General features: G+C 42.2%; 1 protein-coding gene across 1 annotated transcript; it reads left to right on the forward strand.

Moving 5' to 3' along the window:
- ZMPSTE24 (zinc metallopeptidase STE24) lies at nt 1-27344 on the forward strand. Its single transcript, XM_070764878.1, has 10 exons — nt 1-242; nt 4299-4445; nt 6192-6278; nt 8992-9108; nt 12156-12308; nt 13472-13613; nt 18785-18972; nt 20686-20790; nt 23661-23804; nt 26510-27344. The coding sequence occupies exons 1-10, from the start codon at nt 117-119 to the stop codon at nt 26732-26734; spliced, it is 1434 nt and encodes a 477-aa protein (XP_070620979.1). The 5' UTR covers nt 1-116; the 3' UTR covers nt 26735-27344.
- Nucleotides 27345-27662: the final 318 nt, after the last annotated feature.

Genomic DNA, 27662 nt, shown 5'->3' on the forward strand with positions numbered 1-27662 from the left:
GGGAGAAAACTGCTTCCGGGAGTTTGTTCGGCTAGTGTCACTGCAGCCGGAAGCCGGCTCAAGCGTGCTGGCCGGCGGCTCTGTGGGAGAGAAAGAGCGGCGAATCGAAGCCGGACATGGCGATGCCGCTGCTGCTGGGCGATCTCTGGGCCGAGAGCCCCGTGGAGGACCGGATTTTCTGCTCCGTGCTGCTCTTCTCCTGGGCGGTCTACCTGTGGGAGGCCTTGCTCGCTTGGCGGCAGGTCAGAGCCTTCCCTTCCGTTCCCGCCCAAGCCCCGCGAGCGCTTGACAAGCCCCGTCAAGTTTCGGGCCGGGTCATCCCCGCCGCCTGGTGGTGCGCCGAGCGGGCCTTCTGTCTCGGGATGTCGGGTAGCGTTGGGGGGACACAGGCGGTGGATGGAAGGCTTTGTTTTCCAAGCCGTCGGGCAGCTCTCCCAAAGCTTGCTTCTGTCATTATCATCTCGTTCTTCTTATGAATGTAACAGATTGGCGTGACAAATATGGAATAGAATAGAATAGAATTCCTTATTGGCCAAGTGTGATTGGACCCACAAGGAATTTGTCTTTGGTGCAGATGCTCTCAGTGTACATAAAAGAAAAAAATACATTTGTCAAAAATCATCAGGTACAACACTTAATAATTGTCAGATTTAGTAAAAAGTCTGACAGTGTTGAGGGAATTATTTGTTTAGTAGAGTGATGGCACTCTTCTTTTGAATGTAACGGATCGGCATGACAAATATGGAATAGAATAGAATAGAAATAATTGTCATAGACCTCAAATAAGCAATCAGGAAACAATCAATATTAATAAATATCTTAGGATACAAGCAACAAGTTACAGTCATACAGTCCCAAGTGGGAGGAAAAGGATGATAGGAATGATGAGAAAAACTAGTAGAAATAGAAGTGCAGATTTAGTAAAAAGTCTGACAGTGTTGAGGGAATTATTTGTTTAGTAGAGTGATGGCGTTTGGGGGAAAAACTGTTATTGTGTCTAGTTGTCTTGGTGTGCAGTGTTCTGGAGTGACGTTTTTGAGGGTAGGAGTTGAAACAGTTTATGTCCAGGATGCGAGGGGTCAGTAAATATTTTCACCGCCCTCTTTTTGACTCGTGCAATATGATATTTCCATCTGCGTTATCCTACTTTCATCAGATTAGCAAGAGTTGGAAGGGATCTTGCAAGGTCATCTAGTGCAGTGTTTCCCAACCTTGGCAACTTGAAGATATTTGGACTTCAACTCCCAGAATTCCCCAGCGAATGCTGGCTGGGGAATTCTGGGAGTTGAAGTCCAGATATCTTCAAGTTGCCACGGTTGGGAAACACTGATCTAGTGCAATCCCCTGCCCAAGCAGGAGAGCCTTACATCTGCCTCTACCTAGGCCCGAACCTACCTCCTGATTGCAGGGTCTCCGGCAAACCTGGAAAACAGGGAAATCAGGGAATTATCAGGGAAATCAGTGGTTCGGGAAATATCAGGGAATTATCAGGGAATTTGTGGGAAAAGACCGGAATAAATCAGGGTGGAAGAAACAAACTGTATTAAAAGTTTTAAAAGTCAGGGAAAAATCATGTTTAAAAAAAAGGATTGCGCTGCCTGGCAGAGTCAAACAAAAATGAGCATAACTGTGGCAACAACTTGCTTCCTCAGCTACCGACATTTCTCCACGGCTTAGCCGTTTGGTATGATGTCCTCTACGAACGCGCCTTAAGTAGACTGCAAGTTACAGGGAAATGTCAGAGAATTTCCAAATGCTTCCCCCCAGACACCCTGTGATTGTGAGGCAAGAAGCTCCACCTCACAAGCTAGCTTAGATAGGTACAAGCCATAGGTGCAAAGCCATGTTTCAGCACAGGACCAATTGGGTTGGGCAGAGGCTTGCTTGGGTTTTGGCTTGGATAGGATTGGAGTCCGTCCACACTTAGGAAGGGGTATGCCGTGTGAATCACTCCAACCTAAACCATTATAGGATGGATGTCTGTGGAGATTCTCGATCATCCAGGTTATGGTTGTCCCAAAGGTGCTTTTTCAAGAGGCAACTGGACTTTTGTTTTTTGCTTGAAGATGTTGCGCTTCTCCTCCAAGAACATTCTGGATGGTGAGGGATGAAAGGATCAGCTGAAGAAGCTTCTCGGAAGATAAGTGAAACATCTTCAAAGAAAAAAACCCAGGAAGTCTAGTTGCCTCTTGAAAAAAACCAATTACCTTTGGGTGAATTGAAGAAAATTCTTGGGTGAGAAGTGAGAAGTCTTCCAGCCAAAGTGAATAAAGTCCAGCTGCCTTTTGAAAAAAAAGCACCTTTGGGATGCTATAAGTATAGGATATACTCTTCCTTTCAAGAGGCTTCATTCACATTAAAGTTGTTGTCAGTGCTAGGCTTTCTTTGTGATTCAACTGGTGTTTTCCTGAGGGGTATTTTCGAATTTTGACTCCCATAGGTGGTAGGAAGTAGGGAATTGAAATCCAGCCTGCAGTGGTGTCCTGGTTTTCAAAACCTAAATAATTAAGGACGTAAGGAAATCCTTGCTTGATTATAAAGGCTGTTTCTGAAGTGCTACCTGCACAATACTGGTTTTACAAAGCCTGTCGTCCTCTTCTCCCCAGCAGAACTGCTGGGTGTCTTAACTTGAAGTACATGAAAACACATACATGTTTTTACATGTTTTAAATACATATTTAATACTGTGTTAAATCTTCAGCACTGGCATTATTAAGGCCTATATCACTTTATGAAAATTACACACCTTTCCCTTGGGCAGGGGTCAGCAACTTTAAACACTCAAAAGAGCCACTAAGGTCCTAACTGGAAACTCCCCCCTCCCCTTCAATTCTGGAGCCAATTGGAAATCCTGTCCTACCCCCACCCCACCCTGACCAGACCATAGAGTCTACTCCTAGTGTGGCGTCCTTTTTCTACTATTTGTCCTAACCGAAAGCCCTTTCAATTGTAGAGCCAACCAGCGTCAGGGAAACGCAGCAGAAGGATGAAATAGCCATCCCTCTGCTAATCAAATGATTCCCTCGCCACTGTCAAACTATTCACTAAGGCTGCATTACTATTATTACTAGTTTTTCTCATCATTCCATCTCTCACTTATGACTATATGACTGTATCACCCATCTCTCACTTATGACTATATGACTGTAATTTGTTGCTTGTATTCTTAGGACTTATATTAATATTGATTGTTTCCTGATTGCTTATTTGAACCCTATGACAATCATTAAGTGTTGTACCTCATGGTTCTTGACAAATGTATATTTTCTTTTATGTGCACCGAGAGCATAAGCACCAAAGACAAATTCCTTGTGTGTCCAATCATGCTTGGCCGATAAAGAATTCTATTCTATTTGGCTCCACAGCTGTAGGTTGCTGACCTTTTCCCTAGGGCAGTGATGGTGAACCTATGGCACGGGTGCCACCGGTGGCATGTGGAGCCATATCTGCTGGCACGTGAGCCGTTGCTCTAGCTCAGCTCCAACATGCATGTGTGTGCTGGTCAGTGGTTTTTGCCTTGTACAGAGGCTTTGTGAGTGTGTTTTTAGCTTTCAGAGAGCCTCTGGGGGAATGGGGAGGGCATTTTTACCCCCCTCAGTTTCCAGGGAAGTTTAAAAGTGGGGAGGGCAAAACATGAGCCTACTGGGCCCACCGGAAGTTGGAAAACAGGTTGTTTCCAGCCTCCAGTGGGCCTCCGAGGGCAGGGGAAGCTGTTTTCACCCTCCCCAGGCATTGAATTATGAGTGTTTGCACTCGCGCATGTGCAATAGTGTGAGCCCATGCTCTTTTGGCACCCGAGGAAATAAAGGTTCACCATCACTGCCCTAGGGTATTAAGAAGGGCCTCTTACCTGATAGAGTCTCTTTCTAGGGTGGATCCTCTTAAATTCAGTGAAATAGAAACCATATTTTTGTATCTTGAGAGTGTTTGACATTGGGAATGTTACACTTGAGCAGAGTTTCTTTTGTCACGCAGTCCCGGGAACAAGTTTAGACCAGTTTTTCCAAGTAGTTTTGCCCCGAGCCTTAAAAAAAGTTAATCCGATCTATCCAGTAAAAGCTATTGGGTAAACTAAGGAAGGTTCTTTCTTTATCCACTAAGTTAATTCATAGAACGTGGATTCATTGATTTAGAGATGTATTTACTACCGTAGTCGCATATGAGTGCTTTTGTAATCATGGTATTGTTAAATGATATATTTTAAGAATCCGTGTGCTGTTGGACAATGAACTTCCAGTGACACATGAAACATTCTTGAAAATGCAAGCTAAATTACTGCTTATTTTTAAATGTTTCAGAGAACCGTTTACAGGACAACCACCCATGTCCCACTGGAATTAGGGCCAATCATGGACTCAGAAACGTTTGAAAAATCCCGTCTTTACCAATTAGATAAAAGTGCATTCAGCTTCTGGTCAGGACTATACTCAGAGTTAGAGGGAACGGTAGGTATCTTTGGTTTCATGTATTTTTTTTTATGAGTTAGAATGTATTCTAACATGTATATTTGTGAGTGTGTGTGCATGTATGTACAAGAATATTGACAAAGGAATTGTACAAAAATGCCAGAAGGATTTATTCAGTGATTGAATGTAGAAATCCATAGGGCTTTTCTTCTTCTTCATAGAATATTGAATGACAGAGACCTTGTATTGGAAGCAAATGCTACGAAGCCCAGATAGATTTCCTTCAGGCAGAATTGAGAGTGACTTTTCCTCCTTCTGCTAACACTTCCTGAAGTTATCCCCTTCAAGGACTGAATGTTAATAACAGAGAAGGACCCAATAGAGATAGAGTTAGAGAAAATAATAAGATAAAAAAGTGAGGGCACCAAGGCGCAAGCAATATATATAAAATGTTAGTGCAGGCAGACGGGTGTGTGATCCAAGGACTGACTAAATGGTGGCAGAGTGAATTACAAGTAGATGTGCAAGAGATGAAAAATATAGTGGAGAATATAAGGAAAATTAAGAATATAAGGGCTAGGGAAATGAGAAGGAAAATATTACATAAGTGGTATCACACACCCGTTCAACTTGCATACTTTCAGCAGAATATTAAGAATACCTGTTGGCAGGGGTGTCAAGATAAGGTAGTGTTTATGCATGTGTTTTGGGAATGTCCGGTAGTGCAGAACTTTTGGAAAAAATTGCAAGAGGTTATTAATAGGATGTTAAATATACAATGCACAATTACGAAGGAAATGGCAGTATTAGTCAAAAGGAACAAGATAGGAGAATTTAGAGAAATAAAAGAAGCAGTGATAGAAAGTGCTCAGGCGGTAATAGTCTTACGTTGGAAGGATGTGACAAAATGGACAATACAAAACTGGTATCGGTATATGGTGGATCACATTCAATTTGAGATTATGGATAAGAGGATGAATTTGGCCAATGAAACTGATCTGCAGGAACTGATGGGACGATGGAACAAGGTAAGAGGATATATGGTCAGTAGAATTCGAGACCAAATTATAAGGAGTAAATTGGAATCACTTTATAATATAATATAAATATAGATATATTGCTCTTGAGTTAAAATGGTATGTACAAAACATGCCCCCATTTTGGTGGAGGGGTGCGGAAGTTGTCTGGTGGCAGGCACTAATCACTGAGCACTTGTTATATGCTGTGTGTTTTATATTATAAAATCAATAAAAATATTTGTTTTTAAAAGAGAGAAGGACACAATAGTTCGGGGTGGGTCAGCTGGCTTAGGAATTCTGGGAGTTGGTCCGTTCCTACAATAGATAGTAGAGCAAGAGCTAGCCACAAATGCTACAAGTTTATTAGCTAATGCAGAATTAGGTTATGCTCTTGATTCCCTTCCTATCTTATGCAGCATTTTGTCTATAATACTTCCATTTCTCTCTCTCTCTCTCTCTCTCTCTCTCTCTCTCCCTCTCTCCCTCTCTCTCCCCCTCCCTCTTTTTTCCCATCTCTAATGTTTAGAGAATGGGGAAAAAAATCAGTGAAAGTAGTGCTCAGGTGATTAATCTGCAGCATTACATTATTTGCTGGTACATGAGTGAGCTTTAGGCTCACATCAACTTTGGCTTTTAATTGATTGACACAATAAGGTTTATAGTTAAATAAATGCAGCTTTGAATCTTTACCTCTTTGATTTCTGGAATCCCACAATTAATTAATCATGTTAGCCTTTTCCATAAAATCGTATTTTTATTCTTACAGGTAATTCTTCTTTCTGGAGGAATTCCTTTTCTTTGGTCTCTATCTGGTGACATTTCAAATCGTGCTGGTTTTGGACCTGAATATGAGGTAGGCATGTTGGTTTGCTTGATTCAAATGAATGCTAACCTGATAAAGCGCCAAGTAATCCCTTAATAACCTTTGTTTGTAGATATGTAAGAAAAGGTGTGCTAAAACAAACCAAAGAAATATCTGATTTAGAAGGTGGAATAGATGGGGATACTAGCTAGCTATGATAGTATCTAGATTGGAAAGTAATTCCGTAATCCTTTTCAAACTAATTGAAAGAGCCGTGGTGCATTGATTGTAGCATTACAACCTAACTCTGCATTCCACTGTCAGGAGTTTGATCCTGACCAGCTGAAGATTGACTCAGCCTTCCATCCTCCTGAAGTCGGTAAAATGAGGAGCCAGATTGTTGGGGGCAATATCGGCCTGCACTGGCTGCCGATCGGTTTCCGTTCACAATTCAAAGTGTTGGTAATGACCTTTAAAGCCCTACATGGCATTGGGCCAGAATACATCCGGAACCGCCTTCTACCGCACGAATCCCAGCGGCCGATAAGGTCTCACAGAGTTGGCCTTCTCCGGGTCCCGTCAACCAAATAATGTCATTTGGCGGGCCCCAGGGGAAGAGCCTTCTCTGTGGCGGCCCCGGCCCTCTGGAATCAACCCCCCCCCCCAGAGATTAGAGCGGCCCCCACCCTCCTTGTCTTTCGCAAATTACTCAAGACCCACCTTTGTCGCCAGGCATGGGGGAGTTAGGATATTCCTTCCCCTAGGCCACTACAAGTTATGTATGGTATGTTTGTGTGTATGTTTGGTTTTTATAATAAGGGTTTTTAGTTATTTTATTAAATTGGTTTGTTACATGTTGTTTTTTATCATTGTTGTTAGCCGCCCCGAGTCTGCGGAGAGGGGCGGCATACAAATCCAATAAATAAACAAATAATAAATAAATATATTGACTCTGTAAACCGCTTAGAGAGGGCTGTAAAGCACTGTGAAGAGGTATATAAGTCTAAGTGCTGTTGCTATTGCTATTCAAACATTCTTCTACGGCAGTGTTTCCCAACCTTGGCAACTTGAAGAGATCTGGACTTCAACTCCCAGAATTCCCCAGCCAGCATTCGCTGGCTGGGGAATTCTGGGAGTTGAAGTCCAGATCTCTTCAAGTTGCCAAGGTTGGGAAACACTGTTCTGCGGAACCTCAAAATAGAGTCAGAAGCCTGAGACTAGTCATGAAACGAATCCAGATTTCCTCATTGACTTTAAGTGAACAGTCACTAAGGGCCATTTGTATTCTAGCGCAGTTCATGTTGTTTTGACACTGTGACCATGCAAATAAAAAAGAAGAAGAGAAGATATATTTGAATTTTGCTTCATTGCTGTGATGATAGAGAATCTCACTTAGTAACAACTAAGAAGGTCTTAGGCTTCCTGTTCTGGGAACAAAAGATTCTGTGCTATCCCATCAACATGCCTCCCTTGCCATTCTCTGGTTGATTGGGCAGCTTTACAACTATCAATCATCCAGGTGGCAAGTTAATGTTGCATTCATCCCAAACATGACAACAACTTCCTGTTTGGAAGACCTGGTTTCTGGATCATCTTTAGTTTGACCAGGTTGGTAAATTCAAGAGGAGGGAACAGAAAACACACAAGTTTGCCAGAATATTCTTTTTCTACATTTATACATTTTGCAGATTTCCATCCGATATGTTTCATCATGACTTTCTTTGGCTAGTGCCTGCTGCTTTATAATGCAAGCTGGGCAGCTGGGTTCAGTGGCATTAATTTAAATAAATGTGACAGCTTTGCAGTTTGGCTAGTGCAAATGTATAAAATGCCAGTCCATTAGCCATGATTTGTTCTTGCATAATTGTGGCTTACTTGGAGAGAACCCAGCTGTGGGAGTCCTGGTTTGTTTGTAACATACAGCCTGTGGTTGGATCTACTTGCATGGGTGGGGGAATTCTGGGAGTTGAAGTCCATATAACGTAAAGTTGCCAAGGTTAACCTAATTTAAAGTTGCCAAAGTTGAGAAACATTGGAGTAACTGCTTTGAGTGGCCAGAGGAACTTTAAACAATTTGCACCAAGATATAATTTCACCATAACTCCAAAATGCATAGGAATTATAAGCTGTAATTCAGACATAGTCATATTTAAGCTAAACCATTAAAATCAAGATACTGTAGTTATAACCAATTGATACTCCGTTTATATTCTAGGAAGACTTTGCAAGTAGGACTAAGTCTCAGCCTGACCCTATTATGTAGCTAAGGATAATACAGTGTTCCCTCGATTTTCACGGGTTCGAACTTCGCGAATAGCCTATACCACGGTTTTTCAAAAAATATTAATTAAAAAATACTTCGCATTTTTTCCCCTATACCACGGTTTTTCCCACCCAATGACGTCATACGTCATCGCCAAACTAATAATTTTTGCAAATAAATAACAAAAAAAATAATTATTGTTAATAAATAATTATGTTTATAAATATCAGGATCACTAAGTGTCTTATTCAATGGTGAGTACCAGTAATAATGGTGAGTAAATGGTTGTTAAGGGAATGGGAAATGGTAATTTAGGGGTTTAAAGTGTTAAGGGATGGCTTGTGATACTGTCCACACCCAAAAATGGTGTATTGACTTCCGCATCTCTACTTCGCGGAAATTCGATTTTCGCGGGCGGTCTCGGAACGCATCCCCCGCGGAAATCGAGGGAACACTGTACTTATCTGTAACAATTCCCCTCTTCATTATTCTGATGCACAGATTGTCCAGTCGTTGGTGTTCCTCCTGCTTGCTACACTTTTCACCGCGATCACAGGTCTGCCCTGGAGCCTCTATAATACTTTTGTCATTGAGGAAAAGCACGGGTTCAATCAGCAGGTATTACATTACTTCTACCTTCTCTTCACGATAGAATTCAATACCTTATTGTGGATGTTTTGTTTGAATTCTCCTACTCATGTGTTACAGTTCCTTATTGTGGATGTTTCATGCTGTAAACTTCCAATGGTCAATTTATTGAAATTAGCTGTGGACAAATTTGTTCTGTCTGGGTCCCCCCAGACGCCAACACCAACTAAAAAGAGTAGCCAGACACACTGGTAAAAAGCAAAGGCAGTTTATCTATTTGAAAGCAAACACAGGTAACAAAAACTGTTCTTACAGACAGGAACGTTATGAAGCTTCACAGAGGTTTCACGACGGCCAGGCAATAAAACAGGATTCTTGCTGGCAAAAACAACACTGGAGGTAATAAAACCCACGCCTCCCCCAAGTCTTCAGCCTTCGAAGCCACAAGCCAGGATCAGAGAAGCCAAGAATCGAAGCAAGGTCACAGGACTCCCAATAGATAACTCTCCACAATACAGTAAGGGCGGGCCTGCCTTTTCAACCCTGCTGAAGAGAACCACACCCAAACCCAGCTGTTACCAATTCAGGGATGGAAATACCTTGCTAATTGGCCCCTTCTTTGGGCTGCCCGTCTTTGCCTCATATCTATGATAGCCTGGGCGTCTTCATCTAATGAATCCAGGCTACTCGCTGGGGAGAGGCTCCCCCCCCGGGGGTCTCAGGCTGCTCTCCCTCCTCCTCTTCCTCTTCTGCCTGGTCCTCCCCCTCCTGTTAATCGTCCTCCCCCTCTGAGCATGGATCCGGCAGAGTTCCAGCCGTTCCCTGAGGAGCCTCAGGCTGAATCACAACAAAATTTAATAAATAATAAGATATCCATGACTGACCACACTGCCTAACTGCTGATGGAAACTATAGTCCAGCTAAATCTTGAGGAATTGCTATCCTACATCTATTGTCAGATAAGAGCTCTCTCTCCCCCTCTCTCTCTCCCCCTCTCCCTCTCCCCCTCCCTCCCTCCCTCTCTCTCTCTCGCTCTCTGTCTCTCTCTCTGAAAGGGCCCTAGTTCCACAGATGGCTGTGGGATTTGCCCATGTCCTTTCTCTTCTGTTTTATTTTAGCTACTTCCTGGTTGCATGTCTAAACACATTCTCTTTCAGTGCCATCTTAAGTAAACTTTTTGTGCCTTGGGGTTTTGGGTGTGCTGCTTTGTCATACTTGGGAAAGAGGTAGCAGTAGTAGTAACTTTATTGTCATTGCACCTCGTACAATGAAATTAAATGCCATCTTCAGTGCGCATCGTACATAAGAAAACTATAAAAATCAACAAAAACGCACATGCTTCACATTCTGTACAATTGAATTGAAAATCCCTGATATTGCATTAATATTGCACTATACAGTAGAATTCAGTAGAGTTACTGCTGTGGGATAGAAGCTGTTTTTCAGCCTACTTGTCCTTGTCTTTAATGTCCTGTACTGTCTGCCAGGTGGTAATAGTTCAAAAAAAGAGTGACCAGGATGAGATGGGTCTTTAAGAATGTTTTGAACTTTCTTTAGGCAGAGAGAGCTATAAAGCTCTTCCAAAGAGGGGAGAGGGCAACCAATGATTTTCTGGGCAATGACGTTAACCCTCTGGAGTGCTGTCTTATCTGCCACTGTGCAATTGTAATATGGTACAATGGGTCTGTAATATGGTAAATGATCTATGGTAAATGATTTAGCTTTACTAGATAAATGGTCAAAGCAATGGAAACTGCAGTTTAATGTTTCCAAATGTAAAATAATGCACTTGGGGAAAAGGAATCCTCAATCTGAGTATTTCATTGGCAGTTCTGTATTAGCAAAAACTTCAGAAGAGAAGGATTTAGGGGTAGTGATTTCTGACAGCCTCAAAATGGGTGAGCAGTGTGGTCGGGCAGTAGGAAAAGCAAGTAGGATGCTTGGCTGCATAGCTAGAGGTATAACAAGCAGGAAGAGGGAGATTGTGATCCCCTTATATAGAGCACTGGTGAGACCACATTTGAAATACTGTGTTCAGTTCTGGAGACCTCACCTACAAAAAGATATTGACAAAATTGAACGGGTCCAAAGACGGGCTACAAGAATGGTGGAAGGTCTTAAGCATAAAACGTATCAGGAAAGACTTAAGGAACTCAATCTGTATAGTCTGGAGGACAGAAGGAAAAGGGGGGACATGATCGAAACATTTAAATATGTTAAAGGGTTAAATAAGGTTCAGGAGGGAAGTGTTTTTAATAGGGAAGTAAACACAAGAACAAGGGGACACAATCTGAAGTTAGTTGGGGGAAAGATCAAAAGCAACGTGAGAAAATATTATTTCACTGAAAGAGTAGTAGATCCTTGGAACAAACTTCCAGCAGATGTGGTTGGTAAATCCACAGTAACTGAATTTAAACATGCCTGGGATAAACATATATCCATCCTAAGCTAAAACACAGGAAATAGTATAAGGGCAGACTAGATGGACCATGAGGTCTTTTTCTGCCGTCAGTCTTCTATGTTTCTATGTAATTAGCAAACTATACACAGGTGTAGTAAGTTAAAATAAAATAAAAGGGATGTTTTTAATGTTCTGTCAATTTTAGTTGTCTAGGCAAAATAGCCGGATAATTTTGAAATGTAACTTTGTGGTATTTATGGAGTCCATTTCACCGTCAACCAAACAATGTCGTTTGGCAGGCCCCAGGGAAAGAGCCTTCTCTGTGGCGGCCCCGGCCCTCTGGAATCAACTCCCCCCGGAGATTAGAACGACCCCCACCCTCCTTGTCTTTCGCAAGTTACTCAAGACCCACCTATATCGCCAGGCATGGGGGAATTAAGACATCTCCCCCAGACTTTCTTATATTTTATGTTTGGTATGTATGTGCTGAATGGTTTTTAAATTGTTGGGTTTTTTTATATAATTTTATTATTAGATTTGTTCCATTATTATACTGTTTTTATTATTGTTGTGAGCCGCCCCAAGTCTTCGGAGAGGGGCAGCATACAAATCTAATAAAGTGAAGTGAATTGAATTGAATTTCCCCCAGCTTATTATGTATGCTTTTCTTTAATAGACCCTGGGATTCTTTTTTAAAGATGCCATCAAGAAGTTCATTGTGACACAGTGTATTCTGCTGCCGGTGACCTCGCTCCTACTTTATATCATCAAAATAGGTGGAGACTATTTCTTCATCTATGCCTGGCTTTTCACTTTAGTTGTTTCCTTGGTGAGTTCACAACAGCCAAATGTTTTGTTTAGAATTATTCAAAAATGGTCTCTGCTGTTAAGGTTTTGCTCTTTATTCCTTTGAAGATAGTAATTTTCTTTTTTTTTTTTAAAAAAGTACAGTGTTCCCTTGATTTTCGCGGGGGATGCGTTCCGAGACCGCCCGCGAAAGTCGAATTTCTGCGAAGTAGAGATGCGGAAGTAAATACACTATTTTTGGCTATGAACAGTATCCCAACTCTTCCCTTAACACTTTAAACCTCTAAATTACAATTTCCCATTCCCTTAGCAACCATTTAGATTATTACTCACCATGTTTATTTATTAAAGTTTATTTTTTAAAATGTTTTTAAAAGGCAGACGAAAGTTTGGCAATGACATATGACGTCATCAGGCGGGGAAAACCGTGGTATGGGGGGGGAAACCGCGAAGTATTTTTAATTAATATTTTTGAAAAACCGTGGTATAGACGTTTCGCGAAGTTCGAACCCGCGAAAATCAAGGGAACACTGTATTTGAATTTTATAATAAAAGTGTGGGGAAAAATGAGAAAGGGATGAAGAATTTTTTTTAAAAGATGAAAAGTGAAGGGGAAAAGAAGAAAATTTTGAATGTTGACTTCCACCTTTCTGTTTAATAAGGGCCATTTTATTCTTTCCTCTCCATCTTAAATCATCAACTCAGTCTTTCTTTCAGCAAAAACTCCATTCTGAGACTTCCACTTTTTAAAACAGTCTTTTTCCATGGACCAAATTGGTCAGCTTTGCCATTTCTATGAGCTCCATCAATTTTATTATCCAATTCTCTGTTATCAATATTTCTTTCAATTTTGTAAGTGTAAAACTTTTACCTCACTCCACAAGTCTTCAAACTTGGCAACTTTAAGACTTGTGGATTTCAACTTCCAGAATTCTGGGGATTGAAGTTCATAAGTCTTAATGTTGCCAAGTTTGGGGACCCTTGCCTCAGTCACTATATATTAAAAAATGTCCCCGTGGTGTTTTTTTCCTTGTTCAACACCAATAAAATGGGATAATAGAATTATGACTTCACTGCTAATGTCTTTCCAACTTGCTCTGTAAAAGTGCAAGCTGGGTTTTTTAAGTGAACAACTATCTTTATCATTGTAAGGTATTTATGTTCTATCCTTTTGCTCCATTCTAGGTTCTTGTCACAATTTATGCTGACTATATTGCTCCGTTGTTTGACAAATTCATTCCACTTCCCGAAGGAGAACTCAAGCAGCAGATCGAGGCAATGGCAAAGGAGATAGACTTCCCGCTCACCAAAGTTTACGTTGTGGAAGGTATGAGAATAGAGTGCTCAGGTTCTGATTCTGAAGATAGATAGGCCTTGACTTACAAGTCTTTGTTTAAAAAACAATAACTTATTGGACCCAAATTAGCATGGCTTTACTGAAGGCAAATCATGTCAGACTAATCTCATTGATTTCTTTGACTATGTCACAAAGGTGTTGGATCAAGGTGGTGCCGTGGATATTGCCTATCTGGACTTCAGCAAAGCCTTTGATAGGGTTCCACATAAAGAGCTGATAGATAAATTAGTGAAGATTGGACTTAATTCCTGGATAGTTCAGTGGATTTCAAGCTGGCTGAAGCGTAGACATCAGAGAGTTATTGTTAATGGCGAGTATTCTGAGCAGAGACAGGTTACAAGCGGTGTGCCACACGGGTCTGTTCTGGGTCCTATTCTTTTTAATATGTTTGTGAGTGACATATTGGAAGGTTTGGTAGGGAAGATTTGCCTATTTGCCGATGACTCTAAAGTGTGTAATAGGGTTGATATTCCTGGAGGGGTCTGTAATATGGTAAATGATTTAGCTTTACTAGATAAATGGTCAAAGCAATGGAAACTGCAGTTTAATGTTTCCAAATGTAAAATAATACACTTGGGGAAAAGGAATCCTCAATCTGAGTATTGCATTGGCAGTTCTGTGTTAGCAAAAACTTCAGAAGAGAAGGATTTAGGGGTAGTGATTTCTGACAGTCTCAAAATGGGTGAGCAGTGTGGTCGGGCGGTAGGAAAAGCAAGTAGGATGCTTGGCTGCATAGCTAGAGGTATAACAAGTAGGAAGAGGGAGATTGTGATCCCCTTATATAGAGCGCTGGTGAGACCACATTTGGAGTACTGTGTTCAGTTCTGGAGACCTCACCTACAAAAAGATATTGACAAAATTGAACGGGTCCAAAGACGGGCTACAAGAATGGTGGAATGTCTTAAGCATTAAACGTATCAGGAAAGACTTAATGAACTCAATCTGTATAGTCTGGAGGACAGAAGGAAAAGGGGGGACATGATCGAAACATTTAAATATGTTAAAGGGTTAAATAAGGTTCAGGAGGGAAGTGTTTTTAATAGGAAAGTGAACACAAGAACAAGGGGACACAATCTGAAGTTAGTTGGGGGAAAGATCAAAGGCAACATGAGAAAATATTATTTTACTGAAAGAGTAGTAGATCCTTGGAACAAACTTCCAGCAGACGTGGTTGGTAAATCCACAGTAGCTGAATTTAAACATGCCTGGGATAAACATATATCCATTGTAAGATAAAATACAGGAAATAGTATAAGGGCAGACTAGATGGACCATGAGGTCTTTTTCTGCTGTCAGTCTTCTATGTTTCTTTGTTTCTAATGACTGTTCAAAGTTACAACAGCAGGTTAAAAAGTGATTTATGATCATTTTTCACACGACAGTGATCATGAGTTCAAAATTCAATTCTTGCACTGTCCCAGAGTTATGTGATCCCTTTTTGCAACCTTCTGATAAGCAAAGCCAATGCGGGAAGCCAGATTCTCTTAACAATTGTTCTGCCTGACTGGGCTCAGGCAATGCGTAACAGTCCAAGGAAAAGAAATCAAACACACACGTGCTGTGCTAATGAGCAAACTTGTATTAGATAAACAAAAAAGGGTTACTCAAAAACAGTTCTTAGTGTCCGAAAACAATGATAGTGCAAGGCTTACTTCAGCCGCATACAAAAACACAGGAAAAAACAAACAAAGACAACCTGGAATGAGCAAAGACGTTTCAGGAGTCCTTTTGAATCTTTGGAGCAAAGAGCAAGTCCCAGAGTTTTCACCTCCCACTTGTCTGAAAAAGCTGGGTTGAAAACTGCAACGGCACGGAACAGAAACTTCAGAGCAGGAACCACAAAATAACACAGATAAACAGCCACAGTTTGCCCTGGCCTTTGTTCCCTTTTATCCCTTTAGCCCTCATTAAGGGAACCACACCCAGCCCTCAGTATAAGAACCACACCCAGCCCAGGTGCTACTAAAATGACTTGTAATACTCCTTCAATTGATCCCTTCTTTGTATAGCTCTTTGGCTACGCAGATCAATATATTGATCTGCAGAAGAACCCAGGGACGAAAGACTGTCTGAGGGACTGCATGCCAAATCCCCTGGGCTGTCTGCTGAATCCTGCCTACCAGTGGCCTCGTCCTCCTGGCTGTCTGCCACGTCTTCCTGGCTGTCTGCCACATCTTCCTGGCTGTCAGCCTGCTTTCGCATTCACTTTGTGCCGCGTCTCTCCCATCTGTGGGAGCAACGGCTGGCCCAGGCCCAAACACAACAACAATAGTGTTACTACCTTAAGAACTGTAGTGATTTGCTTAACAACTATGGCGAGAAAAGTTGTTAAAATAGTGCAAAACACACTTAGTTGCCTTGCTTAGCAATGGAATTTTTGGACTCAATTGTGGTCATAAGTCAAAGACTACCTGTCTTGCCAAACTATGCTGGTTTTCTGAAATTGGGGAGGCAACCTTAGCTTGCTGACCATGGAAACACGCTTCAGCCCTAAAGGAAGAACGTGAATTCCTCCAGGTGTGCTTCCTGAGATCTTAGCCCATTACTTTGTAGGTGAGCATATTTAGTGATCATAACAATAATCCAGCAGTAATGTTCAGAGCATTTCAACATTGGCAGTATAAGCCTTACAAGCACCTGCAACAAATCTCAGCCCTTGAATTGGTACTATGTTTTCTGTCTGGGTCACTCCGGAAGCTATGACCAACCCAAAAAGATAACCCAGACACACCGGTTGAATCGAAACACAGTTTTATAATGATAAAGAGAAAAGAAGCCAACAGAAAATGTCCTTACAGATCAGGAAAACACTGGAACTCCAAATAGATACACGAAGGCAATTGTTCATACAGGAACACAGGATTCTTAATGCCAGACGAGGCTGTTAATCTAACAAACACACACACCTCCCACCAGTCTTCAAGGCTGCTGGGCCACGAGCCAGGAACAAAAACACTGAGAGAAAGGGCAGATAACTCCAACTCCCCTTTGATAACACTCCACGCTGCCGAAAGGGTTCGCATGCCTTATAAACCCTTCCCTGCTAATGAGGACCACACCTCATTCAGCGCTGATAATATCTGCGCAGTTGATTTCTCCTTTGATCTCTGCGTCTCTGTCGCTTACTGATGATAGCTTGTGCTTCATCATCCAGAGACTCTTAAGGAATCCAGAGAATCCAAGCTACTTGCTTGAGAGAGACCTTCCCCAGGGCTCTCAGGCCTTGCATCACCTTCACTTTCGTGACTGCTGTCTGACTGCCAAGAACTCTCCTCTCCACTCTCAGCCTCCACCGGGCATGGAGCCAGCAGAGACGCACCTGGTCTTTGATCTGACTCAGGCTGAACCATAACACTATGTAGGCTGAACATCTAGATCTTAACCCAGTTTCCTCCAGCCTGGCTGTCCTCTAAATGGGCTTGATAGCTACTGAGAATTCTGGGATTTGAAGTCTGCTTACCTGGAGAGCATCCAGACTGAGGAGGAGTTACCTTAAGTGCTTAAAACCTCAGAGTCACCTTAAAGGTTTGCAGTGTTGTCAAGGCGGGCCTTCGCTCCGTTTGGTATAGAAAGAATGCTCCATAGAGTTTGCTGGCACACGGTGTTGCCTCCTTCCTCAGGTTAAGCAGTATGATCCTGTCTAGATCAGGGGTGTCAAATTTGCATCGTCATGGCAGCCTCACATGACATATCGAGATTTTCCCCCCCCTTCGCTAAACTGGGCATGGGCCTAGCCAGCATGTGACACATCCGCAGCCCTGATCTAGGTCAGTGTTTTTCAACCAGTGTGCCGTGAGACATGGTCAGGTGTGCCGCGAAGCTCAGAGAGAGAAAGAAAACAAGAGAGAGAGAAAGAAAGAAAGCAAGAGAGAAAGAAAGCAAGAGAGAAAGAAAGCAAGAGAGAAAGAAGCAAGAGAGAAAGAAAGCAAGAGAAAGAAAACAAGAGAGAGAGAGAGAAAGAAAGGAAGAAAGAGAGAGAGAAAGAAAGCAAGAGAGAGAGCAAGAAAGAAAGAGAGAGAAAGAGAGGGAGGGAAGGTGGGAGAGAGAAAGACATAGAGGGAGGGAGGGAGGGAGAAAGAGAGCAAAAAAGAGAGGAAGGAAGGAAGAGAGAAAGAGGGGTGGAGAGAGAGAGAAAAAAGAAGGGAGAGAAAGAGGGAGGGAGAGAGAAATAGAGTGGAAGGGGGGAAGAGAGAGGAAAAAAAATTGTCCAAACTTTTTTTAGCCGCCCCCCCCCCCCCGCCCAAACTCAATCTGCCCCAGGATTTTGTAAATGTAAAAAATGTGCCATGGCTCAAAAAAGGTTGAAAATCACTGATCTAGGTGAATGGTCTCATGAAGCAGCCCCACAAGGGAAGACAGCCATGACGTTTATGCCTTATTCTGCCTGTGCTACTTTTCTCCATGCTTCATGGAAACTATTCGCTGCAGTTACACAATCTGAGATAGCTTCTGTCTGGCCCTCAACCTTAAAGCTATGTGGATGCTAAACGTGATTTCAGACCTTTCCAATTGCACTACAGCCCGTGAGGTTGGATCAGCAGCTGTGTGCATCTGGAATAACTGAACAGTTTTATACCCAGGCAAGTTTACTGATCTTTAACAGGAGGTACTGGCTGATGCTAAAATCCAAATACAGTGATACCTTGTCTTACAAACTTAATTGGTTCCAGGACGAGGTTCTTAAGGTGAAAAGTTTGTAAGACGAAACAATGTTTCCCATAGGAATCAATGGAAAAGCAATTAATGCGTGCAAGCCCAAAATCCACCCCTTTTGCCAGCCGAAGCGCCCGTTTTTGCGCTGCTGGGATTCCCCTGCGGCTCTCCTCCATGGGAAACCCCACCTCTGCACTTCCGTGTTTTTGCGATGCTGCAGGGGAATCCCAGCATCGCAAAAAAGAGCGCTTCGCTGGCAACGGAAGTCCGGAGGCGGGGCATCCTAGCAGCAGCAGTGGGTTTGTAAGGTGAAAATAGTTTGTAAGAAGAGGCAAAAAAATCTTAAACCCCGGGTTTGTATCTCGAAAAGTTTGTATGATGAGGGGTTTGTAAGACGAGGTATCACTATACTCCTAAGCCCCCTCCTTCATAAAATCTAGAATGATGTAATATGACGGAATTTCCCCCTACCTACTCTTTCTCCCCAGGTTCCAAACGTTCTTCCCATAGCAATGCTTATTTCTACGGTTTCTTCAAGAACAAACGGATTGTGTTGTTTGACACTCTCCTGGAAGATTATTCCGCCCTTAACAAAGAGCATCCTGAAGAGCCTGGTGTGGACACGCAGGTAGCTGGAGGAGATGAGGGAGGCCCCGAGACAAAGGCTAAAACCAAAGTGAGCCCTGATTTGTTTACGTTGTTATTATTGACAGGCCTGATCCAAAGTTTCCAGGTAACAAAGATAGGTGGCCTAAAAGGAAAGCTCAAGCAACAATTCAGAGGACACAAACAGAATCTTTGGTTATTAAAACTAAAGTGATAATGAATCATCAGCTAGCCACACCCTTCCTTACTGGGATTCGATCTGGCAGCCTCTGCCTTGTAAGGCAGAGAATTAGCAATTGAGCCACCAGACCTTGATCCCTCCAGCTCTGTACCAGGGAGGGGCTATATGTTTTTTTTATGTCGGATCACCCTGGTATATTGAAGGAACGTCACAGCTCCTTTTTGCCTCTAGGCCCAACCTAGGACCATTTCAAGGCAGTTAATTTATTCATAGCCGACAACTATATTCTGTATGTATCAAATGTTTTTTAGCTGAAATTTTAAAATTAAGGGAGACTTGGATGGTACCATTTCGGCCTTGTTCTGGCCTCATCAGCTAGCCACACCCTGTGTTTTGCTATATAACACAAACATAGATATGTATTTCTTCATTTGTTTGTTTGTTTTCTACTCCAGTTCTGAGTTTGCAGAAAGTTACCTTTATGTGTACAAAGGTAGGCAGTGTTTTCCTAGCTGAAGGCTATACCTTTTGTGCCTTAGTGATGCCTTTTATGATTGGTAGGAATCATAAGTGTCGACTTGTGGCCAATTAAAAGACAACAGAATGGATAAAGCTGACAGTTTTCGCCCAGGTTTGGGGAAATGTAGTTTTAAGTGGTAAAATAGCTAGTTCAACATTTATGGATCTCTGCTCACAGTCGCTCATGCCCTCATCACCTCGAGGTTCAATGACTGCAACGCTGTCTACATGGGGCTACCTTTGAAAAGTGTTCGGAAACTTCAGATCGTGCAGAATGCAGCTGCGAGAGCTATCGTGGGATTAACTAGATCTGCCCATGTCTCTCCAACACTCCAGGGCTTGCATTGGCTGCCGATCAGTTTCCGGTCGCAATTCAAAGTGTTGGTAATGACCTTTAAAGCTCTACATGGCATTGGACCAGAATACCTGCGGAACCGTCTTCTGCCGCACGAATCCCGGCGGCCGATAAGGTCCTACAAGGTTGGCCTTCTCCGGGTCCCGTCGACTAAACAATGTCGTCTGGTGGGCCTCAGGGGAAGAGCCTTCTCTGTAGCGGCCCCGACCCTCTGGAATCAACTCCCCCCCAGAGATCAGAACTGCCCCCACCCTCCTTGCCTTTCGTAAATTGCTTCAGACCCACCTATATCGCCAGACATGGGGGAATTGTGACATCTCCCCCAGGCTTATAGAGTTTATGTATGGTATGCTTGTGTTGTATGTTTTTTAAATGACGGATTTTTAGATACTTTCTTTTAATATTAGATTTGTTACATTGTATTTGCTTTCATTATTGTTGTGAGCTGCCCCGAGTCTGCGGAGAGGGGCGGCATACAAATGTAATAAATTATTATTATTATTATTATTATTATTATTATTATTATTATTATTATTAGACAAAAGTAATTATCTAGCCCATTTTTAAAGGAGCTATGAGCATCTTAGGTCTTGCCTCATTAAAATCCTTTTTAAAATCCACCTAGATCTGGTAATCCAAACAAGAACATTGTGTCTTATCATTCATATAAGTGTGTGCATGTCCGCAAGTTTAATGAGATGGATTTATATTTTTCTCCGCATGTCTAGAGTAAGAAGCAAGGTTGTAAAAATGAAGAGGTTTTGGCTGTGCTGGGACATGAGTTGGGACACTGGAAACTGGGCCACACCATTAAAAATATTGTAATTAGCCAGGTATGTAAGAAACAATTAGGCACTTATCTACTGTTCCTATTTATTCAGAAAATAAAGTGGTTCCATTTGTCTGCTCACTTTCTGCTTTCTTATCTCTCTGTTGTATAATTGGGGGTGGGGGATGGAATGAGGAGGTATACAAGATTTGGGCAATGTTGTTAAAACAGACTAAATGACACATTACATAGGAAATTTAAATCTTTAACCTTTCTTTAAAGTTATAAAAACTACTCTAGAGAAGTACACAGCAGGTATCAGTGGACTGGATCACAGCTGAAAAGAGGTTGCTTTTATTTATAATTTGTAACTTCCATTTTATGTTTCAACCTTCGCTTGGTTGTCAATAGAACAACCTGAAAGATTGCTGGCTTTGAGTAAGGTTTGTTGGGTTGGCAATATATAAACCACTAATATATGTCTGTAGATTTAACTGTGTTGATGTATGTAGCTTTAACTGTATACTATTTCTGATTTGTTAATTGTGGCCGCCATAATTGATGCTCACTATTGCAGGCTGCCATAAGAGGGAGCTAGAGATCACAGCTCTCTCTCTTTGACATACTCTCTCTGACATACAGTGGTACCTTGGTTCTCGACCACAATTCGTTCCAGAAGTGTGGTCGAGAACCGATTTGGTCGAGTACCGAATTTATTTATCCCATAGGAAATAATGGAAATGGATTTAATTGGTTCCCAGCCCCTGTTAACTCGCTGGGAACCAATTAAATCTATTTTCTTTATTTCCTATGGGATAAATAAATTTGGTACTCCAAGCTGCAGGAAGGGTGGGGGCGGCTGCAATCCCGGCAGCTTTGGGGGGCTCCTTTCCTCAATGCTTCGTATTATTACCTGTAAGCAGCTGCAAAAACTTTCTCCTTCCCGGCAGCGGCTTCCCTTCGAGGAGCAACAGCGCCGGGAACGTCACATAATGAAGGGAAGCTGCTGGAGCAGCGGCAACTGCTGAGATGGCTCCGCCGGCTTCCCTTCATCACGTGACGTTCCCAGCGCTGTTGCTACTCGAAGGGAAGCCGCCGCCATTGCCGCCGCCGGGAAGGAGAAAGTTTTTGCAGCTGCTTACAGGTAATAAGAGGAAGCAATGAGGAAAGGAACCCCCCAAAGTTGCCGGGATTGCAGCCGCCCCCACCCTTCCTGCAGCTTGGAGCTCTTATAGAGCTCCTCAGCCCCCTGAAGCTGCTGGGATTGCAGCAGCCCCCGGCGGTAACATTTCGAATAATGAACAAAATTTTCTGTGGCTGTTCGGTATCCGAATTTTTGTTCAGATACCGAAGCAAATTTTTGCCGAAAATTTTGTTCGTTATCCGAAATGTACAAGAACCAAAGCATTCGAGTACCGAGGTACCACTGTACTTTCTTTGATAAGCTTTATCTTTGTTTACTGGAAATGACAAAGGCAATTGGTAAGACGACTTTGTAATTGTATATTTTTTGGAACGTTATTCTGACTATTACGTGTATGACCTGGACTGTTGTATTGGATTGTGCTATTTCTTAAAGTAAACTTTAATTCATGTTAGCATATCTGTATATGGCTGAATAATTATTCATAACTACTCTCATAAACTTTTCCATGTGCATATCCTTGTTATTCAAGAGTTACTTTACACATAAATTAAGAAGGTGCATAGCCAAACAACATCAAAAAAGTCCCTCTGGAGTTTTGGAATGCTTCCACATTCTATAAAAGAATATATCTTTATCCATAGAAGTGTGCAATCCAATAGGAGAAGTTCCTGTCTTTGCAGACTTAGAAAAAGCTATGGCAGAACAGGCCAAATACTCCTCTAGTCCAGTATTCAATGCCTATGGTAGCCAACCAGATGTTCCAGGAGTATATCTGTTCTGTTGGGCTCTCTGGTAGACTCCTCCCAAAAATTCACAGGTACAAATTTCAGACTCACACACGTTTGAAAATTCAAAACAATGTTCTTTATAATGAAAATTCACTTAAACCAAGCCCTCTTTTGGTATAGCAAAGAGCAGTTGTCTCCAAACAAACTAGTAATTTATACAAGTCCCTTATCAGTTCTGTGATACTTAGATTGCAGCTGTGAGGCAATTCACAGTCCTTTTTCTTTCACAAAGTGAAACTTTGCCCTGGTTTAGTTTCAAAGCGGGGAAAAATCAGCACACAAAAGGTCAAAGTCAGTAAAGCAGTCACGAAACACAAGGATCAGATAATCCTCCTCAATGGCCAAACCCACAGGCTGCTCTTTATAGCAGCCTCACTAATTACCACAGCCCCACCCAACCACAGGTGGCCTCATTTTCTTTGATAATAATCTCTCAGTTGTTGTTGCCTATGTATCGCTCTCTGCATGCGTGGCTGTATCATTAACTCTTGTTCTGAATCCAAGGAGGAGCTAGATAATTGATCTCCTTCTGAGCTGTCTGCCCCACTCTCCTCCTCCCTGTCACTCAGGTCTTCTTGGTCAGAGGAGCCTTCATCAGCAGATTTCACCGGGGGCAAAACAGGCCTGCAGCATGTGGATGTTCTCCCCCACATCCACAGTCCTTGGGGCAGGAGCTGGGCCAGAGCTAACCACAACAATATCCATGCAGGCAGGATATAAACACTGTAACACCCACTTCCTTCATGAGTTACCCAGCATGTGATATCCAACCGTGATATGAGAAGCATAAAAATGAAAGATTAGCTGTTAATAGTTCACCTGTTAAATGCACCTTCATACTTTTGTGTACTCAACTTGCCAAAAACCAAGCCTGTCACCTCAGCTGCAGTGTGCTACTGTTTCCTTCTCAATGCCCGACTCATTTATTATAGATCATTTTTAGTATAACATTCAAGGTGGTTAGAAGTTCCTAACACTCACTGTCTTGTTTTCTCTCAGATGAACTCCTTCTTATGTTTCTTCTTATTTGCGGTCTTGATTGGTCGAAAGGAGCTGTTTGCTGCCTTTGGATTCTACGAAACCCAGCCTACCCTGATAGGCTTGCTGATCATCTTTCAGTTTATTTTCTCACCGTACAACGAGGTAAACTTCAGTTTTGATTGGCATTTTGCTCAACTGATGGGAGTTTGCTTTCCTAGCAGTTGCCTGCGTTCCGTGTAGAACGTTTGGTTCCCAAATCACTATTACAAATTGTATACAAGAATGGTGGAAGGTCTTAAGCATAAAACGTATCAGAAAAGACTTAATGAACTCAATCTGTATAGTCTGGAAGGCAGAAGGAAAAGGGGGCCATGATCGAAACATTTAAATATGTTAAAGGGTTAAATAAGGTTCAGGAGGGAAGTGTTTTTAATAGGAAAGTGAACACAAGAACAAGGGGACACAATCTGAAGTTAGTTGGGGGAATGATCAAAGGCAACATGAGAAAATATTATTTTACTGAAAGAGTAGTAGATCCTTGGAACAAACTTCCAGCAGACGTGGTTGGTAAATCCACAGTAACTGAATTTAAACATGCCTGGGATAAACATATATCCATTGTAAGATAAAATACAGGAAATAGTATAAGGGCAGACTAGATGGACCATGAGGTCTTTTTCTGCCGTCAGTCTTCTATGTTTCTATGTTTCTATGTATAATAGCAATAGCACTTAGACTTATATACTGCTTCGTAGTGCTTTACAGCTCTCTTTCTAAGCTCATTTTATCAATGAGCCACTGGAAGGCTGAGTCAACCTTGAGCCTGGTGAGATTGAACTGCCAAAAATGGAGACAGTACAGCAAAGGAAGCAGGCGGGGAAGAGTAAGAAGAAGGAAGAAAGGAAGAGGAGGAGGAGGAGAGAAGAGAAAAGAGAAGAAGAGAGTTAGGAGAGAGGAGAGGAGGGGAAGTAGGGAAGAGAAGGAGCGAGGGAAGAGGAAATAGGTTTAGAAGGAGAAAGAGGAAGGAAAGAAGAAAGAAGGAAGGACTGTATGAGAGAGGAAGGGAGGATGGTAAAAGAGCAATCTTGAACTAATAAAGCAATAAGATAAATATAGAATATACAGTAGTACTTCTAGATACGAGCTGCTCTTCTACATGCGAGTATTTCAAGATATGACCCACGAGGGGAGAGACATTTCTGTTCTATTCCCGAGCTCAAATTCGGGATACGAGCCAAGCGTCCACTAGGTGGCGCAAGAATCCTTGCTTTTGGTTATCTCGGAGGGGAAAAACAACTTGTTCCAGATACGAGTTGCCTCGAGATACAAGCTCCCTTATGGAACGAATTATGCTCGTATCTAGGGGTAATACTGTATGTGTAAAGATTTTGTAAAAGAATTTATTTATTTATTTATTTATTCATTCATTCATTCAATTTTTATGCCGCCCTTCTCCTTAGACTCAGGGCGGCTTACAACATGTTAGCAATAGCACTTTTTAACAGAGCCAGCATATGGCCCCCACCATCCGGGTCCTCATTTTACCCACCTCGGAAGGATGGATGGCTGAGTCAATCTTGAGCCGGTGATGAGATTTGAACCGCTGACCTTCAGATCTACAGTCAGCTTCAGTGGCCTACAGTACAGCACTCTACCTGCTGTGCCACCCCGGCAAAGAATGAAATGGGGAATGAGATGATAAATATGTGAAATGTCTGTATGGGAATTAAAAAAAAAAAACTTTTAAAAAAGATTTGGAAGGAAGCTCATAAAAACACAGGAAGTCTTCCACCTCTCACCCCTCTGCCAGAATTTTTTCTCTAAAGTTTTCCAAAACCTTCCCATCTTCCATGTTACAGTCAAAGTCGTTAAGGTGACTTTTTTCACTCTTTGTAATACTGTTTTGGGAGCGTGGCATCTGAGGCCTGACCGGAAGGGAAAAGAACTAGTTCCTTTTTGTAAACAAATATCCGTACCAAATATGACCTACTTCGCCTTCCCTTTTAGACTTAGGAAGGTTTGATGAGATTTGGGGGAATTAGATTAGATTAGATTAGATTTATTGGATTTATATGCCGCCCCTCTCCGCAAACTCGGGGCGGCTCACAACAAGGTAAAAACAATACATAATAACAAATCCAATACCCACCAATCCAATTACAATTTTAAACTAAAAAATTCATAAAAAACAACCCCAGAATATTAAAAAAAACAAGCACACAATCAATCTAACACCAAAACAACATGGGCAAGGGGGAGATGTTTCAGTTCCCCCCTGCCTGACGGCAGAGGTGGGTTTTAAGGAGTTTGCGAAAGGCAAGGAGGGTGGGGGCAATCCTAATCTCAGGGGGGAGCTGGTTCCAGAGGGTCGGAGCCGCCACAGAGAAGGCTCTTCCCCTGGGTCCCGCCAGACGACATTGTTTAGTCGACGGGACATGGAGAAGGCCAACTCTGTGGGACCTAATCGGTCGCTGGGATTAGTGCGGCAGAAGGCGGTCCCGGAGATATTCTGGTCCGGTGCCATGAGGGGCTTTATAGGTCATAACCAACACTTTGAATTGTGACCGGAAACTGATCGGCAACCAATGCAGACTGCGGAGTGTTGGAGTGATATGGGCATACTTAGAGAAGCCCATGATTGCTCTCGCAGCTGCATTCTGCACAATCTGAAGTCTCCGAACACTTTTCAAAGGTAGCCCCATGTAGAGAGCGTTACAGTAGTCAAGCCTCGAGGTGATGAGGGCATGAGTGACTGTGAGCAATGACTCCCGGTCCAAATAGGGCCGCAACTGGAATGGTTTGGAAAGACTGTGAAACTCATTCTGAAATTTCATCCCGTGTCATCCTCTTTCTTTTTCCCACCGCAGCTGCTTTCCTTTTGCCTGACTGTATTAAGTCGGCGATTTGAATTTCAAGCCGATGCATTTGCCAAGAAACTCGGAAAGGCGAAAGATTTATATTCTGCGTTGATCAAGTTGAACAAAGATAACCTGGGATTCCCCGTTTCAGACTGGTTATTTTCAATGTGGCATTATTCCCACCCTCCACTGTTAGAAAGACTTCAAGCACTGAAGGAAGCTAAACAGGACTGAGGATAAAGAATCGAGGAAGCCCAGAGGAGAAACCTATTCTTCCCAAATCGAGTTTCCGGGTTTATTTGTTTTTGTTTTATTTTTAAAGAAATATACACAATATACCCATTTCATTCCTAAACACGGCATAGGTTTATGCGCTGTTCACTTGATTTGAAACGATCTTTCCAAAATCCTGTTTCTGAGTAAGAAATGAATTATAATCAGGAGTTGAGGGAGAAATGTAACGTGTAACATTTATCTTAATCACAAAGCCATGCTCGAAAGAAAAAATAATTTGTCACAACTGATATGTCCATGCTTGAATCTGTGAGAGGTTTGAATGTGACTTTTGTACCTTTTAAGCACTTTGTCCAGATGTTCTTAGTATGGGAAACCTTCACTCATCTGTGGCAGGGCTGGAGGATAAAGATCTGAAAAATAATTTTTGGACCATTGGGATTTGTCTTTTCTTAATCCAATCACAATCCAGATGGGAACAGCGGGACTTTCTTCCAAGGCTCAAGTCCTTATCTGCAATGGAATTACAGAGGTAATGAAAACACCTCTTTCCCTGAATAGGGGAAATAGAAAATAAACAGAAAATAAATTAAAAACTATATATACCTTAGTTATGTGTCCTATATATATCACTGTTACAATGGTTTGGAATTTGGTTTGCCTTGTCTCCTGTATCTAATTTTTCCCGGTAGCAAATAATTGCAGCGTGGATTTCCGAGTGTCCCAAATACCACGCAAGCTGTCAGTATCCTACAGATCATATTGTAAGCAGCTGTGTCCTCTTGCCGACAATGTAAAACTATTTAACACCCCAGGCCATTCTACCACCCTACAAAATGACCTAGGTTATGTATCTGAATGGTCAAACAATTGGCAACTCCAAATCTCTGCTAACAAATGCACATTGGCAATAAAAATCAGAACCTCA

The sequence above is a fragment of the Erythrolamprus reginae genome, chromosome 11, assembly GCF_031021105.1.
Source record: "Erythrolamprus reginae isolate rEryReg1 chromosome 11, rEryReg1.hap1, whole genome shotgun sequence".
Taxonomy (NCBI): domain Eukaryota; kingdom Metazoa; phylum Chordata; class Lepidosauria; order Squamata; family Dipsadidae; genus Erythrolamprus; species Erythrolamprus reginae.